At 42.9% G+C, this 17,817-nt stretch overlaps 2 protein-coding genes across 2 annotated transcripts in view; one reads left to right on the top strand and one right to left on the bottom strand.

Moving 5' to 3' along the window:
• MRPS35 (mitochondrial ribosomal protein S35) overlaps positions 1-6,662 on the bottom strand; it is a 29,596-nt gene extending 22,934 nt beyond the window's left edge. The window contains exons 1-4 of the mRNA XM_082223290.1: positions 6,492-6,662; positions 4,855-4,907; positions 4,078-4,245; positions 156-216 (exon numbers count right to left, since the gene is read on the bottom strand). Of these exons, the coding sequence (XP_082079416.1) occupies positions 156-216; positions 4,078-4,245; positions 4,855-4,907; positions 6,492-6,630 (421 nt within the window). The 5' untranslated portion in view covers positions 6,631-6,662. The remainder of the gene's footprint in view (positions 1-155; positions 217-4,077; positions 4,246-4,854; positions 4,908-6,491) is intronic.
• A 112-nt stretch (positions 6,663-6,774) lies between these two features.
• Positions 6,775-17,817, top strand: part of LOC309532617 (potassium voltage-gated channel subfamily KQT member 1-like) — a 558,589-nt gene continuing 547,546 nt past the window's right edge. Inside the window, exons 1-2 of the mRNA XM_082223121.1 lie at positions 6,775-7,201; positions 13,216-13,266. The gene's annotated coding sequence lies outside the window, so the exon portion shown is untranslated. The remainder of the gene's footprint in view (positions 7,202-13,215; positions 13,267-17,817) is intronic.

Here is a 17,817-nt window from a genome sequence, read left to right as displayed (position 1 = left end):
ATGATGTGAATATGATAATCAGAGGCATAGCTGTTTACAAATTCCCGACCTTCACCTCTTTTTTTTAACAAAAGTCAAGTGCTGAGAACAAAGAATAGCCTGCTAGCATTGCCTTCCACCTATTTTTTAATCAATGAAAGAAATCTGAAACTTACCTTTAAGAGCAGCACAGTGCTTCCTGATGGCAACTGGTGTCAGATGCAAAAAATTGGGGATCTGAAACAAGATGTAACTCATAGTCTAAATCTAATACATAATGTAAAACATCTAAATGAGGACAAAGGATTCATTCAGTATCGCTAAGCAGTAAGTAAAATACTTAAGTAAAGTACTTAATTCGTTCCAGAGGTCCGTACTTAACCTGAAACTGTTCTTAACCTGAAGCACCACTTTAGCTAATGGGGACTCCTGCTGCCGCCGCACTGCTGGAGCACGATTTCTGTTCTCATCCTGAAGCAAAGTTCTTAACCTGAAGCACTATTTCTGGGTTAGTGCAGTCTGTAACCTGAAGCGTATGTAACCTGAAGCGTATGTAACCTGAAGCGTATGTAACCCGAGGTACCACTGTACAACAGTTAATTTATATGTAAAAGCACAGTTAACACAACTTGCTTTTTTCCCCAAGGACTGTGCATTGGTCAGAAGGTATAAAAGTCCAATACGGATATGAAAAAAAACCCAGAATTTTCCCTTGAAAATAGAATAGGTTCAGCTGTTTTGAACAGATGGAATGGTTCAACTATAGAAATCTGAGGGCATAGCAGTCCAAGACAGAGTATCTATTTGTGGGGTGGCATTGCAGTACCCCCTTGACATTATTGAAAACAGCTTCATACCAATATTAAAGTAAACTATTTAGAGTCCTTTTGAAAGAAGATTAAGAATAGGAAAGCAAAGGAAATGAGCGAAGCTTTCTGTTACAAGGCAATTAACATTATGCAACTGGGGCAGGGAATAATTTCTTGCTGTAAAGGCTCGTAGCCTCAGGAAAAGATATATGGAGTCTATTTTAGTTAAATGCTGTGGAGATTGCGCGCTTCAATGATACAGGGACAGGGGGAAATGTGACTTACTTCTGCTCGATCTGTCAGTAGCTTTTGATATCACTGATCATGGCATCCTCCTGATCCAATTTACTGAGATGGGTTCTGAATGCACCATATTACAGTGCTTTTGTATTTTCAGGGGTGTGTTCAGAGAGTAGCACTAGGTAAGTGCTCCTCAAACCCTAGTAATTGTACTATGGGGTTCCACCACACTCCTTGCCAGCAAATTCCACTGTCGAACAGCTCTTACTGTCAGGAAGTTCTTCCTAATGTTTAGGTGGAATCTTCTTTCTTGTAGTTTGGATCCATTGCTCCGTGTCCGCTTCTCAGGAGCAGCAGAAAACAACCTTTCTCCCTCCCCTATGTGACATCCTTTTATATATTTGAACATGGCTATCATATCACCCCTTAACCTCCTCTTCTCCAGGCTAAACATGCCCAGCTCCCTTAGCCGTTCCTCATAAGGCATCGTTTCCAGGCCTTTGACCATTTTGGTTGCCCTCCTCTGGACACGTTCCAGTTTGTCAGTGTCCTTCTTGAATTGTGGTGCCCAGAACTGCATTGGCTTTTTTAGCTGCCGCATCACACTGTTGTCTCATGTCAAGTTTGTGGTCAACCAAGACTCCTAGATCCTTTTCACATGTACTGCTCTCAAGCCAGGTGTCACCCATCTTGTATTTGTGCCTCTCATTTTTTTTTGCCCAAGTGCAATACTTTACATTTCTCCCTGTTAAAGTTCATCTTGTTTGTTTTGGCCCAGTTCTCTAATCTGTCAAGGTCGTTTTGAAGTGTGATCCTGTCCTCTGGGGTGTTAGCCACCCCTCCCAGTTTGGTGTCATCTGCAAATTTGATCAGGATGCCCTTGAGTCTATCATCCAAGTCATTGATAAAGATGTTGAATAAGACCGGGCCCAAGACAGAACCCTGTGGCACCCCACGAGTCACTCTTCTCCAGGATGAAGAGGAACCATTGATGAGCACCCTTTGGGTTCGGTCAGTCAGCCAGTTACAAATCCACTGAGTGGTAGCATAGTCAAGACCGCATTTTACCAGCTTCTTTACAAGAATATCATGGGGCACCTTGTCAAATGCCTTGCTGAAATCAAGGTAGGCTACATCCACTGCGTTCCCTTCATCTACCAGGCTTGTAATTCTGTCAAAAAACGAGATCAGGTTAGTCTGACATGACTTATATTTCAGAAATCCATGCTGACTATTGGTGATCACAGCATTCCTTTCTAGGTGCTCACAGACTGTTTGCTTGATGATCTGCTCCAGAATCTTCCCTGGTATTGATGTCAGACCGACTGGGCGATAATTATTTGGGTCCTCTCTTTTCCCCTTTTTGAAAGTAGGGACAACATTTGCCCTCCTCCAGTCTGCCGGGACTTCGCCTGTTCTCCAGGAATTCTCAAAGATGACTGCCAGTGGTTCTGAGATCACATCTGCCAGTTCTTTTAATACATCTGGCCCTGGAGACTTGAATACATCTAAATTAGCCAAGTATTCTTGCACTATCTCCTTAGTTATTCTGGGCTGTGTTTCCTTTGCTGAATCATTTGCTCCAAATTCTTCAGGTCGGGCATTGTTTTCTTTATCGGAGAAGACTGAGGCAAAGAAGGCATTGAGGAGTTCAGCCCTTTCTGTGTCCCCTGTTTGCATTTCACCATCTTCTCCTCTGAGTGACCCCACTGTTTCTTTGTTCTTCCTTTTGCTACGAACATACCCATAAAAGCCTTTTTTGTTGCTTTTAACCTCTCTAGCAAGCCTGAGTTCATTCTGTGCTTTAGCTTTTCTGACTTTGTGTCTACACGTGCTGGCTATTTGTTTGAATTCCTCTTTGGTGGTTTCCCCCCTTTTCCATTTGTTGTACACATCCTTTTTTTAATCTTAACTCAGTTAAAAGTTCTTTAGATAGCCACCCTGGCTTCTTTAGGCACCTTCCATGTTTCCATCTCATTGGTATTGCCTGACGTTGTGCTTTTACTATCTCCCTCTTAACAAACTCCCAGCCATCATGAACTCCCTTTCCTTCTAGTATTACTGTCCATGGGATCTCACCCAGCACTTCCCTGAGTTTTATGAAGTCGGCTTTCTTAAAGTCAAGAAATTGAGTCCTAGTATGCTTGGCTGCTCCTTTCCGCTGTATAGTAAACTTCAGAAGAGCATGATCACTCGCGCCTAATGATCCTTCCACTTCTACCCCACTAACCAGGTCATCAACACTGGTTAGGACCAGATCTAAAATGGCTGTTCCTCTTGTTGCTTCTCCCACTATCTGGACAATGAAGTTGTCTGCAAGGCCAGTGAGGAATCTGTTTGACCTTATGCTCTTGGCTGAGTTTGACATCCAACAAATATCCGGGTAATTGAAGTCCCCCATTACTACTATCTCCCTTCCTTTTGCATGCTTGGTCATCTGTTCCAGGAAGGCATCATCTATGTCCTCCGTTTGGCTTGGGGATCTATAGTAAACTCCCACAATGAGGTCACTGTTATTCTTCTCTCCCTTAATTTTGACCCAAATGCTCTCACTTTGGCTTTGAGGTTCTAAATCTTGGATCTCTTCACAGGTATACACATCCCTGACATATAACGCCACTCCTCCTCCTTTCTTGTCTGGTCTGTTTCTCTGAAATAGATTGTATCCCTCCATTATTACATTCCAATCATGGGACTTATCCCACCAGGTTTCAGTGATGCCTATTATGTCATATTTAGTTTGCTGTACCAAGAGCTGTTGAAAACTTTTCTACTCCATCAGGCTTGTGCAGACAATTAAGAGTACACCCTTCCACAGTAATTAGTTAACTTCTGATTTTAACTTTTAATAACTTTCATGGCACGGTTTTACATACAATTGTTGGGAACTGTTCTGATTTGTTTTTTATTAGCAGTATATAAAAAAAATATATATATATAAATAACTTGTGATGAAAGGGCAGGAGTACTATACTGTATATCTGTTTCCTTCAACTGCATTCTACACTGAAAAAAACAGTGTCTTTGAAATAGCAGGATACAACTGTACCTTTAAGAGTTCCAAGTTCCCTTCTTTTACTGGAGGTACACCCCTTTTCACTGGGTAACCCATTCGAAGAGGAAGGGGCACACAGGAAGGTTTAAAAGCAGCTGCAACAGGGTACACACTAGTCCAATCCTGATCAACCTCCATCTTCTCAGTTCTGGGAGTTGCAGTCTAATGCAAATTTCAAACAAAAATAAAGTTTAAAATGTGAGACAATTCTATTTTTTATGACAAGATATGCTTTAACATAGATCAGTTTTTCGAGACAGATGTTCTCGCACCCCCCTTATATGAGTCATATAATATGACACATGAGTTTTAGACTCCAACTGAATTAATCCTGGGTCAAATCCCTGTTGAGCCTTAAAGGTAAAAGCATGGACTTGGACTAGTTTCTAGCTCTCAACCCAACTTATTAGCAAGGACAAAGCAATTCACATATCCAAAAATTCATTTATAGTATTTATTTGGCTGTAGCTGAATAAGAACTGATATAAACTGTTTTCTGGAGGGCCTTTTCTGAATTACTTAATGACTTAATTTTGTAATTGTGGTATATCACATGTAACTAACACTTAAAAGTGCTTGCTTAGTAGGTGGAAGCCTACAATAAACACAACACTACATAGTTAAACTTGCTCTTGTGAGAATCCTAGTTCTTTCATAGAGTTTTAATTTCAGGGTTACAGATTTGGAAGAAATGACAGTTGTCAGTATGTTGAAACAGAGTAAGATCCAATAGGCTTAAAATATAATCCACATGCATCCTGAGTTTCTTACCTCTCTCCGGTATTTATCATTTTGTGAGGTCCTTCCTCTTTGTACCAATGCACCTATAATGGAAAATAATATTTCAGAAAAATATATTATTTTATTCAATATTACTGCATATGTGCAAATTCTATTATTCAAATAACAGGATGGAAGAGAGAATCTTATGGTTTAGTTACCGTATTTCTCGCTGCATAAGGCGCACGGACCATAAGGCGCACCTAGTTTTTAGAGGGGGAAAAAAAATCTTATTTCCCCCACCCCCACAGAGCAGCCCGGGGTTCCCCCTCCCCACAGCCCCAAAGAGCAAAGAAGCCAAGACAGCGAGCGGGATCCCGGCTGGAGAGGTTGTGCGCGGCTAAAGAGGAAGAAGCCATAGCCGCGCGCAGCCATACCCCCGCAAAAGCACACCCTTTAAGGGCTTTTCTACGAAGAGGGAGAAGGGACTGACTGGCCGCGTCCTGGGGAAAAGCCCGCAAGAGCCGCATGGAGCTTGTGTGCAGCTCTTGGGGGCTTTTCCTGCCTGCCTCCCCCCTGCATTCGCTCCCTAAGATGCACACACATTTCCCCTTGCTTTTTAGGAGGGAAAAAGTGTGTCCTATAGAGCGAAAAATACGGTAATACTTAAACCATCAGCATAAAAAACCCTTCATAGCAGATAGGGAGGTACAGATTTAATTTTGTTAAGTCTACTATAATAGCTTTACCATGGTGACTAATTGAAGCCTTCATTTCAAGGCAGTATTCTCTGAGTAGTAGATTTCTGAAAGTTGCAACAGGATGCAGGATTTGTAAGGCTCTTATGCCCTTTCACAGGCTTGCCATTTCTTAGTTCTGGTTTTCCCTATGCAACTGCTTGTTCCTATGCTTCTAGTCTTTTTCTAGATCTTATACTTCAGCCCTTTCTGCTTGGAATTCTCTCCCACTAGATTCCATCTAGTCTCCTTTAAAGGTATTTTTAAAAACCTATTCACTATTGCTGACCCTTCAAGAACCCACATTCCTACTCAGTAAGTCTCAATTCCCCTTAGTTCTGAAATAAATCACACCAATTTCAGTGACACTTATTTCCTTTTAACGGTGGACAAGTTTTGCTAGTGAAATTTATCTGTTTGCTTATTAAATTTCTATACCGCCCTTCATCAGAGGATGACAGAGCAGTTTACAGAATAAAAACACCCAAGTCTAAGGCATGACAACAACAAAAACAATACCCCCCCCCCGAGTTTCAAAAGGAACGTTTTTGCCTGGTGCCTCAAGGTGTATAATGAAGGCGAACTTCCCTGGGGAGAGCTTCCCACAGACGGGGAGCCACTGCAGAGAAGGCCCCGTCCTCGTGTTGCCACCCTCTGGACCCCTCAAGGAGGGGATACGATCTGAGGGTGGGTTCCTGAGGGGAGAGGCGACCTTGAGGTTTTGCGGCCGTTGTTCTTTGCTTCTGCTGCTGCTTCAAGAGGGCAGCAAGCGTCTTCCTCTCGCAGCCCCCGCGCACCACTTCCTGGGAAACAAAGCCCTCCTGAAACGCGCCGGATTGGCGCCGCTCCCTTGCCCCGTCCCGCCCGGCTTCTCCCGTCGCAGCGCCCCCGCGGAGCTGCCCCTCGCTTCCCAGCCCCTCGGGGCTTTCCGCCAGGGAGGGAGGGCAGTACCTTTGCCGCGGCCGCCGGCCGCCGTCCGAGCCGCCGAGTAGCCAGCGGAGTAGTTCCGGCTCGTCCGGAGAAGGCGGCCTCGCAGCGGCAGCAGCAGCAGCGCGCCCAACGCTGAAGCGCCTCCGCAGGCGGCCGCCATTTTCGCACCGGAGTCGTGACGTCGATTTCCGGCGCTGGCGCTTCTCCTTCCTCTTCCGGCGGCTCGGGGCTGGAGCGGCGCATGCGCGTTTGTGGCGTCTGGGCCGTTTTCCCCCCGCCTCGGAGGGGCGCTTCTCTGAGGATTGTCGGTTTTTCGTAGGAAAATAGCTTTAATTCGTTTAAGGATGGGGGATTTCTCCCTCATATATTTCTAAAGGGCGGGCTAGGAATAAAATAGAGAATAATTTTATTGATGAATTGATTTGGTTTGTAAAACCCCCTTCATCCGGAGATCGCGGGGGGGGGGGGGTCACAACATGAGAAGGCAAAGTGAGGAGGCAAAATGCATAGCCAGAGGAAACCCCAAGCGCCGAGGGAAGCCTGGGCAGGAGGCCTGTGGGCGGCGGGGCTGCTCCAGGGCTGCCGTGGGACTCCAGGCCCCCCCAGGCCTTGCCTCCGGGTCTGCCGGGGATCAGGACCTCCCGGGAGGGAGCGCCAAGGACTGCTCGGGAGGAGGAAGAAGGTGGCGGCCTGGCGCTTCCACCCGAGAGGTTCCCAATAAAAAGTGAGCAGTAAGCAGAGAGAAGGGTTGGGCTTGGAAATGCATCGCGCACCATCATGCACAGCGGTGAGGCGGCTTTTTTAACCCCCCTGCCCAGCTGTTTTTCCCTAGCCCTGTTCAGGGACCAGGCTTTGCGGGATGGTGGGCTGTGTCTGTCTGTGTGGATAGCAGGGGGAGGAAGAATTCCACACTGCTATACACTTGCCATTTCTCTGTTGCAAATCCCTCAGCTTTGTACCAAATATGGGATCAAAAAACCTCATTTCTCACTGGATGTCTAATTCTGGCTTCAGCTTGTGCACATATTTGTGTTTAAACCAGGCTCACTGATGCACTGAAAAGACCACACAGCATGCTTGTAGTACCTCCTGAAAATACAAGAGAGAACCAGAAATCCTTTCTAAAGTTAAGAAATTTTAGTTCACTGGACTTGTACTAGTACTTATTCATTAAGAAAGCCCAAGTGGCAAATATTTGCAGACTACAAGCTGCAGTTTCATAGTTTTGCAGAGTAGACTTATATCTGTACCTACTGTAACGTGTTAACTTTCTGAGGAGATGAAAAGCTAGGTATCACCAATCTGTCACCCTTGGAGACCAAATCCTATTCCCACTGGTGCAAGCATGTTTAGGAACCAGGTGCTCTAATTCCATTTGTTGGGTAGGATGTGAGAAAGGACAGTTGTACATATGTAGAATCTGTACTTGTGATTAGGAATGCTGATGCAACCAGGATTCTTGAACACATGTACAATTCCTGCATGTATACATGCTTTGTACAGTGAATGGAGGTTAGGGCCAGCATATGCAATCCCACTCCCCTCTGTGCACTAACTGACCTGCAAAGAAGTTTGTAAAGAAGAAAGCTGCTATGCTTTCTTCCTGATTAATACTATTCTTCCTAACTCGCACAGGAACAGCTGAAATATAGGACTGGTTGCTGGCATTTTCAAGAGTCCTCTCTTGTTCTTTGGGGTTTATCCACACTGAAATTTAGTGTGGATTAGAATCTGTGTCCCAATTTATATAATGTCATCCACACAATGTCACTCAAATCTCAGTGTTTTCTACCAGTAAATTATTTTTTTCTGGATTTGAAGATAATCCACAGGGGAGGGGGATGCATGTTCAATAAATTGGCAGTGTGGACACTTAGCATAATTTCCCCCCCTCTTGGTGGAACTGGCTTGTTACCAACTCTTTCCACACCCTCTATTTGTGTTTTCTTTCTCATTCGTTTTCTGGCAGCTGTGTATCACTCTGGCAGTGAAGTAACCCTCACCCCCACAGTTAAACCCTTAGATTTGTGGATAAGATGAAATCTGATCATACAAACTGCACCACTACAATCTTTCCCCAAACTTGTGCACACTGCTTGTTTCCTCATTTATGTCATATTGTGTATACTTCCTGAAATGGACCAGCAGTGAGTACTTTTTTTTAATAGTTAAACCCTCAGATTTGTGCATAAGTAGAAAGCTGAGGCATGACAGAAACACATATTCAATAAATCCTGGGCAGGACTTTTTTTTAAAGGGGTGTGCTCACAGGCTTTATGTTACCTGTGCACATGCCCAGTTTGCCTTAGAATGGAGAGAATGATTGGGGTGTGGCAGTGGAATTTAGAAACAACTAGATGTGATATTGCTGGTAGACTGGACACACGGGTGAGGGGAGGACATAAGTCTGAATTTGAACTGAAGGATTCAACTTCAAATGCACACAGATGTGGATTGCCAAGATCAAATTTGAACTGAAAAGCTGCACATTGCAGTTTCAACCAAGCCCTTTGTTTCATTGCTAATGAAAATACAATTAAAATAAAATTTAACTAGAAATTATAGTTTTAATTTTGCCACTATCAGTATGCCATCAATGCTAAATACATTTTAGAACCTCAAAGCCAAAGTGAGAGCATTTGGGTCAAAATTAAGGGAGAGAAGAATAACAGAGACCTCATTGTGGGAGTTTACTATAGATCCCCAAGCCAAACGGAGGACATAGATGATGCCTTCCTGGAACAGATGGCCAAGCATGCAAAAGGAAGGGAGATAGTAGTAATGGGGGACTTCAATTACCCGGATATTTGTTGGACGTCAAACTCAGCCAAGAGTATAAGGTCAAACAGATTCCTCACTGGCCTTGCAGACAACTTCATTGTCCAGAAAGTGGGAGAAGCAACAAGAGGAACAGCCATTTTAGATCTGGTCCTAACCAATGTTGATGACCTGGTTAGTGGGGTAGATGTGGAAGGATCATTAGGCGCGAGTGATCATGCTCTTCTGAAGTTTACTATACAGCGGAAAGTAGCAGCCAAGCATACTAGGACTCAATTTCTTGACTTTAAGAAAGCCGACTTCATAAAACTTAGGGAAGTGCTGGGTGAGATCCCATGGACAGCAATACTAAAAGGAAAGGGAGTTCATGATGGCTGGGAGTTTGTTAAGACGGAGATAGTAAAAGCACAACGTCAGGCAATACCAATGAGACGAAAACATGGAAGGTGCCTAAAGAAACCAGGGTGGCTATCTAAAGAACTTTTAACTGAATTAAGATTAAAAAAGGATGTGTACAAAAAATGGAAAAGGGGGGAAACCACCAAAGAGGAATTCAAACAAATAGCCAGCACGTGTAGACACAAAGTCAGAAAAGCTAAAGCACAGAATGAACTCAGGCTTGCTAGAGAGGTTAAAAGCAACAAAAAAGGCTTTTATGGGTATGTTCGTAGCAAAAGGAAGAACAAAGAAACAGTGGGGTCACTCAGAGGAGAAGATGGTGAAATGCAAACAGGGGACACAGAAAGGGCTGAACTCCTCAATGCCTTCTTTGCCTCAGTCTTCTCCGATAAAGAAGACAATGCCCGACCTGAAGAATTTGAAGCAAATGATTCAGCAAAGGAAACACAGCCCAGAATAACTAAGGAGATAGTACAAGAATATTTGGCTAGATTAGATGTATTCAAGTCTCCAGGGCCAGATGAACTGCATCCAAGAGTATTAAAAGAACTGGCAGATGTGATCTCAGAACCACTGGCAGTCATCTTTGAGAATTCCTGGAGAACAGGCGAAGTCCCGGCAGACTGGAGGAGGGCAAATGTTGTCCCTATTTTCAAAAAGGGGAAAAGAGAGGACCCAAATAATTACCGCCCAGTCAGTCTGACATCAATAGCAGGGAAGATTCTGGAGCAGATCATTAAGCAAACAGTCTGTGAGCACCTAGAAAGGAATGCTGTGATCACCAATAGTCAGCATGGATTTCTGAAAAATAAGTCATGTCAGACTAACCTGATCTCCTTTTTTGACAGAATTACAAGCCTGGTAGATGAAGGGAACGCAGTGGATGTAGCCTACCTTGATTTCAGCAAAGCATTTGACAAGGTGCCCCATGATATTCTTGTAAAGAAGCTGGTAAAATGCGGTCTTGACTATGCTACCACTCAGTGGATTTGTAACTGGCTGACTGACCGAACCCAAAGGGTGCTCATCAATGGTTCCTCTTCATCCTGGAGAAGAGTGACTAGTGGGGTGCCACAGGGTTCTGTCTTGGGCCCGGTCTTATTCAACATCTTTATCAACGACTTGGATGATGGACTCAAGGGCATCCTGATCAAATTTGCAGATGACACCAAACTGGGAGGGGTGGCTAACACCCCAGAGGACAGGATCACACTTCAAAACGACCTTGACAGATTAGAGAACTGGGCAAAAACAAACAAGATGAACTTTAACAGGGAGAAATGTAAAGTATTGCACTTGGGCAAAAAAAATGAGAGGCACAAATACAAGATGGGTGACACCTGGCTTGAGAGCAGTACATGTGAAAAGGATCTAGGAGTCTTGGTTGACCACAAACTTGACATGAGCCAACAGTGTGACGCGGCAGCTAAAAAAGCCAATGCAATTCTGGGCCTCATCAATAGGAGTATAGCATCTAGATCAAGGGAAGTAATAGTGCCACTGTATTCTGCTCTGGTCAGACCACACCTGGAGTACTGTGTCCAGTTCTGGGCACCACAATTCAAGAAGGACACTGACAAACTGGAACGTGTCCAGAAGAGGGCAACCAAAATGGTCAAAGGCCTGGAAACGATGCCTTATGAGGAACGGCTAAGGGAGCTGGGCATGTTTAGCCTGGAGAAGAGGAGGTTAAGGGGTGATATGATAGCCATGTTCAAATATATAAAAGGATGTCACATAGAGGAGGGAGAAAGGTTGTTTTCTACTGCTCCAGAGAAGCGGACACGGAGCAATGGATCCAAACTACAAGAAAGAAGATTCCACCTAAACATTAGGAAGAACTTCCTGACAGTAAGAGCTGTTCGACAGTGGAATTTGCTGCCAAGGAGTGTGGTGGAGTCTCCTACTTTGGAGGTCTTTAAGCAGAGGCTTGACAACCATATGTCAGGAGTGCTCTGATGGTGTTTCCTTCTTGGCAGGGGGTTGGACTCGATGGCCCTTGTGGTCTCTTCCAACTCTATGATTCTATGAAAACATGCAAGTAACATGTTAGTGTTTCAGCAACAGTTATATTGTCAGTCATGTCACTGAAACGGTTTCTGTATAAACTGAAAAGATAAGACTGAGTTGTCAAACCTGAACTTTGGAGGTCCTACCCTGTTTTCTCTTAATAGCGTTTTACTGCATATGCACCAGACATTAAAAACACATTTCTGCTCCTCCAAAAATGTCCCCAGAACTCGCTTTTAAGGGTTGCTGGAACTGCACCTCTGTAAGGGGTACAGTTCCCAGCATTCTTTGGGGCGGGGGTGCTTTAAATGTATGGTGTGTATTTTCAAAGCATTTTAATAAAAGCTCACACTTAACGCTTGTGTGGTGTAGTGCAGGGGTCACCCATATGCTGCCCACCAGATATTGGGACTCCCATCAGCCCTAGCCATCGTGGCCAATGGTCAGGTGATGGAGTCCCACCAACACCTGGAAGGCTACTCTGCACGTACTGGTTAGAATTTCAGACTATGGCTAGGGAGTCCTAGGTTCAAATCTACATTCACTGAACCATGGAATTTACAGTGACTTTGAGACCATCACTATAGCCCAGTGCACATACACACTGCATGAACAGACAGCAGGCACAGAATGGGCAGGCACACCTGTGGCTGCACAGCATGAATGGCTGCCCACCTAAGGTCCACACTTGGGGTGTGAATATCGGTGAAGAAAAGCCTGCAGATGTAGACCTCCAGTAGCATAGGCTTTTCCTGTGCTCAGTAACTCTGTAAAATCAGTGTTGAAGAACACATGGAACATTTTTATTTTTTGCATTTATGCCCTACCTTTTCCTCTAAGGAGCTCAAGGAAGAACACATGGTTCTCCCTCTCTTCCTTTAATCCCCACAACAACCCAGGTTAGGCTGAGAGGCAGCAACTGGCCCAAGGTCACCCTGTATAGTATAGTATAGTATAGTCTAGGCGTACCTTGGTTCTCGAACGCCTTGGTACTTGTATGTTTTGGCTCCCGAATGCCACACACCTGGAAGTAAGTGTTCCGGTTTGCAAATGTTTTTTGGAAGCTGAAGATCCGATGCAGCTTCTGTGGCTTCCAATTGAGTGCTGGAAGCTCCTGCAGCCAATTGGAAGCTGCGCCTTGGTTTTCGAACGATTCCGGGAGTCAAATAGACTCCCAGAATGGATTAAGTTTGACAACCAAGGTACGACCATAGTATAGTATAGTATAGTATAGTATAGTATAGTATAGTATAGTATAGTATAGTATAGTATAGTATAGTATAGTATAGTAATTATATATGATTCTAGAAGGTAGTGGCTCAGTAGCAGAGCACTGCATGCCAAAGGTCTGAGGCTTAATCCCTGGCATCTTGAGGGATAGTTAGGAGACTCCGTCTGAAATCCTGGAGAGCCATAGCTAATGTAGAAAATACTAAACTGGGTGGACCAACGGTCTGACAGGATAAGGCAGGCTTTTATGTTCCTAACTGTTTAATTGGACAATAGCCTCTCAATGTGAGGTAAACACACAATTTTGCCCTTAAATTGGTTTTTGAAGCAGATGTGACTTCCTTTCGAACTCTTCCGAATAGCAGACATTTCTTATACAGTAAGTCTACTGAAGCAATGATTTCCCTTTGATCAGCCACTGAAAATGTGCTTATAGTTGTACAACTTTTGACAATATTTTGTTACCTCCACATTATCAATGGGGTGGATCCTTTTCCAGTGCACTACTAATGATTGAAGCAAACCTAATAATACAATGCTAGGACACTTAATATAATTGAAGCAAGGAATCAAGTAACAGTTGAAGCTCAGTGTACAAGAATTTATATTGTCTCATTATTTGAAAGCTTTCTGCTGCTGCTATCTGATACCTCTTCAATAAGAATAGGCCTAATATTGCAAGCAGTAATTCTTGCCGCCTTTTGTGTAGCTCAATGGAGAACGCTGAGTATTACAAGTGTACAGTGTCTTCAATACACCAACTTATTCATTATTTCCAGTCATTTATATTGATAGAATGTTGAAATATGGATTTTGTAACTTACTGCATTGGAGGTTTTTTAAAACTCGCTTTAGTCATTTCTTAGTATTGAATTACCAACCTGTCCCATTCTGAGAATATGTAGGTGAATAAACTTTAAAACTGGGAGAAAATAAGATGGTGTGAGCACATCATATAAGCTTAAAACCTACCAGTAGTTACTATAAAGTGAGGCCATTGGATTTGGGTTCATGAGAGAAGACATGAGAGACTTTAAAAGTTATATTCCGCTGACTACACTTTTAAGTTAATTAAAAGTGAGTGGGAGACATGCCTTAAAATACGGCAGCTGCAAATACTTCATGTCTATTCTTCCTCCACTGAATATAGGGTATTGGCTAAATAAATAACTCGTTCATCAGCTTCTGTCAGCAATTTCCAGAATGATTTTCATGGCATCTTTGTGACTCACTGTAGATTTCCCTTGGATTACGCCCCCTTGCAGAGAACACAGAGTGCACATGCACTGTGCAAAAAGGATGCGCAAATGGCTGTAAACCAAACATGGAGGTAAACTATCTTGTGGTGAACACTGTAGGCATTCAACTCATAACAGTTGCTGCTGGTCAAGCACTGAGTAACCACGACTCCTTTCAGGAAGAAAGCTTGACTTGCATAAGAAAAACTGTAAATGCTGCACAGAGGCTTCCACAACAACCAACAGAGGGTTAGCAAATACTGCTTCATTGACTACAATCCCTTCTCCAAAAGGAAGATCCCTAATGCAGACAGCAAAAGGATAATCTGTGGGAGAGGGAGGCTGATGCACTGATGCACCAAAGTGATGTCTGTTTGTGTCTCATTCATTCACCAGCACCTTCTGAAGTCCTTTGCAGCTGCAGGGACTGGGATCTACTTGCTCCCCCATTCACATAAAGGGCATGTTGGCACCAGGCCTGCTAGGAGGTCATGGAGGTGTGGCCAAGTTGTTCTGTTTTTATCCCTCCTGGGCTCCTCGTGTTGAGGGCATCTCCTCCTCCTCTCTGACAGTTCACCTTACAACTGCCATCATGAGCCAGCCAGGACTGCAGAAGCCATGAGACCCCTTCCTGTGTAATCACACCCCTTTTGACAGTCCTGGGTCTCTCTGGGTCAAACATGGAGGATTCTGGAGCTATCTCAACCAGATCCAGCTAAATCCCGGATGGACTTGAATCAAGGTGATTCAGTTCAGAATCCAGGATTTGTCCATGTCTGATGCACAACCTTAATAAGAACACCCACACACCCCTTTCCAAACTTCTCAGATAGGTTATTTCTGCTTCAAACCTTTAGCCTTTGAGTTCCCTCACAATCAGCTGTAGTTTGCTCCAAACAACTTGCATAAGTGGGATTAACCCTTGTTAGTCCCCTCCTCCCAAATCAAAACAGGAAGTCTCTTTATGCCTAGTATAGAAAGTACGTATCGGGTGAGAGTGCCAAGAAAAACACAATTCCCATCATGTATCTGTGTCAACAAGTTTCCAGGCTCATAACATCCATTGCTATATTAAAAAATATATTACATGGCCTAGAATAGAGGTTCCCAAACTTATTTGGCCTACTGCCCCCTTTTCAGAAAAAAACCTACTCAGCGCCCACTTTAAGTGAACAAACAGAAAGATACAGTGACAAATTTGCATTCTTTTATGCACCTATATTTCTACCTACATCTTGTATCATTCTAAAGAAAGATGTTATAAATAAGACACCTTGAAGCTTGAACTCTGTTACATTGGTAAGTGTCATTACACAACAGATGAAACAGGTACAAACGGGTTTTCAAAAAATTATTTTTTCTTTATGTTTCCACTGCCCGCTTATTTTTATTCAATGCCCCCCCCATTGCACTTGAGGCTACTATGCCACCCCTGAATCCTTCCAACACCCCAGGGGGGAATCGCCCACTTCGGGAAACACTGGCCTAGAATATATTTGAAGAGGGCCTCCCACTCCTCTCAGTGTACGAAGCTTTTTAATTTCATCAGCTTAGAAACACATTTAAATAATGATGATTATTTAAATTCTCCCAATTCCCCCATGCCTTATCCATAAAAGAAAAGGGAAAATGCTAAAATAAAAATGACAGGAGTAAAGTACTTCTGGGAAATGATATATAATGAGATGGAAAAGATGTTGAAATATACATTCTTAAAAAGACCAGAAGCATTTTTACTTGGTATTATAGGCCAAGCCATTAACAGACAAGATGCTAAACTGTTCTTATATGCAACAGCAGCGGTAAGAGTATTGTTAGCCCAGAAATGGAAGCAAGAAGAAATTCCGACGAAGAATGGCAGACAAAATTAATGGACTATGCACAATTGGACAAAATGACAGGAAGGATTCAAAACCTGCGGGACCAGAGATTTACAGAAGACTGGAAGAAGTATATGAATTATTTGAAGAGCAACTGTAATCAACAAATTACGCTAGTAGGACTACAAGAAGTTTTGTAAGGCGAAATATACGAAGTGTTACAAAGTAGAAAAAGATAGAGACATTAGTTATTAGTTTGAAATGTAATAGGGAAAATAAGAAATGCATACTAAGAGATTAGATTGGAAAATTTTCAGACATGACTGATAGAAGTCAAAAAAATTGAGATGTAAAAGTATGTTTAATTACTGTTAAAAATGGTATGATAAAAAGACTCACAGGGTGTCCATTGGTACTTGCTCACACAAAAGGCAAGTCAGTGAAAGAAAAGGCAGGCAAGCAGAATGGCTGGCCAGGCGAGCCCTCCTCCTGTGGGGCCTGATGCTAAGTGTGGCCCTCAAGGAAACAACTCTTTGCATGCTCAGAAAACATAATATGGTCTAATTTTCTTCTGTGGCTGTATGCTAACTCCTGTGTCCTGATTGGCCGATTTGCCATCAAGAGAAGATGAGAGAGTGGAGATCCAAGGTATCCACTGCCCTAGAAAAATGCAAAAAATGTTCATGTGGTTTTCGTGCCTGGAGATGGATGGAAGAGATCTTGTGGCCACAGCAATATAGTTTGCCCAGAGAATGGGAGAGTGACAGAAATATTTCCAGCAGTCTTTCTTATGTTCAAATTGAAGGATAAGAACATGTGTGTTGAACAGGAAAGTGTGTTGTGTTCAAATTTTGGAGAAAACTTAAAATGATTGCTTGAGGTTTCACTTGGTAGGGCAGTACCCAAGTTGCCCTAATATAGCAGCTTCCACTGAACACAGGACTTACTTTAAAAAAAGGCAAAGTGAAAAATGTCAAATTTCAGAATAAATTACAACCCAATAATTTATTAATGTATTAATTATTATTAATAATATTTATAGTATATTTATAAATTATAACCTAATGCGGGCATGTGGAAAGGAATGAGATCCAACTTGGGGAACTGGTAGCATTTGATTTGCAGGAAACAGCAGCCTCCAAGGCCCGTTATTATGGACGAGGTACAAATCTTAATCAGGTGGTCAACTAGTTGAATTATTTCAATTTAAAAATGCAGTGGCAAATTACCTATACCTGGAAACTCAGCCATTCACCATTTTGGTTCATTAAAAGATAACAAGAAAGAGCTGCAGATGACAGATTGGTCAGCTTCATGGGCATGGCTGTTAATACAGATATTGTTTCATTCAGCTAACATTTATTCACCGTAGACCTTGAGTAATTAATTTCAATGGGTCTGCGCAGAGGAAAAGTTAGCTGAGTGCAACTCATAGCCAGAATCTGTTCACTCAGATCCACAGGAACAGCTGAGATTTAAGAAATGGGCAAGGATCAGTGTTTTTGTTTTGTGCCATTTCACCTCAAAATATGCAACTGCTTTCTGCATTGTTCATTATGGGGCATTTGTAGTTTTCTCAGTGGTCATAGATTTCACATAAGTTAGCCATACAGTTAAAAATGTTTCATTCAGTATGTGGTATTAAATTTCACATTCAGTATGACAGATACCTTATTAAAGCCCCCTGTAATGGGAATTTGGTTGCCCATTCTGAGCTCTTATGAGATCATAAAAATTAGGTGTTGGTAACTAGACAGTTATTTTAATACCCAGTACCTGAAATTTCCCAAACATATGCTTTTATAACGCTGTGAAAATGTAGTGGGTGATACTAGAAGGAATGTTAGATGGCAGGTGACTTGAAAATATCAG

This window comes from Podarcis vaucheri (genome assembly GCF_965113315.1).
Source record: "Podarcis vaucheri genome assembly, chromosome: 5".
Classification (NCBI taxonomy): Eukaryota; Metazoa; Chordata; class Lepidosauria; order Squamata; family Lacertidae; genus Podarcis; species Podarcis vaucheri.
The sequence above is the reverse complement of the archived record's forward strand: the minus strand, read 5'-3'. Positions and strand labels throughout refer to the sequence as shown.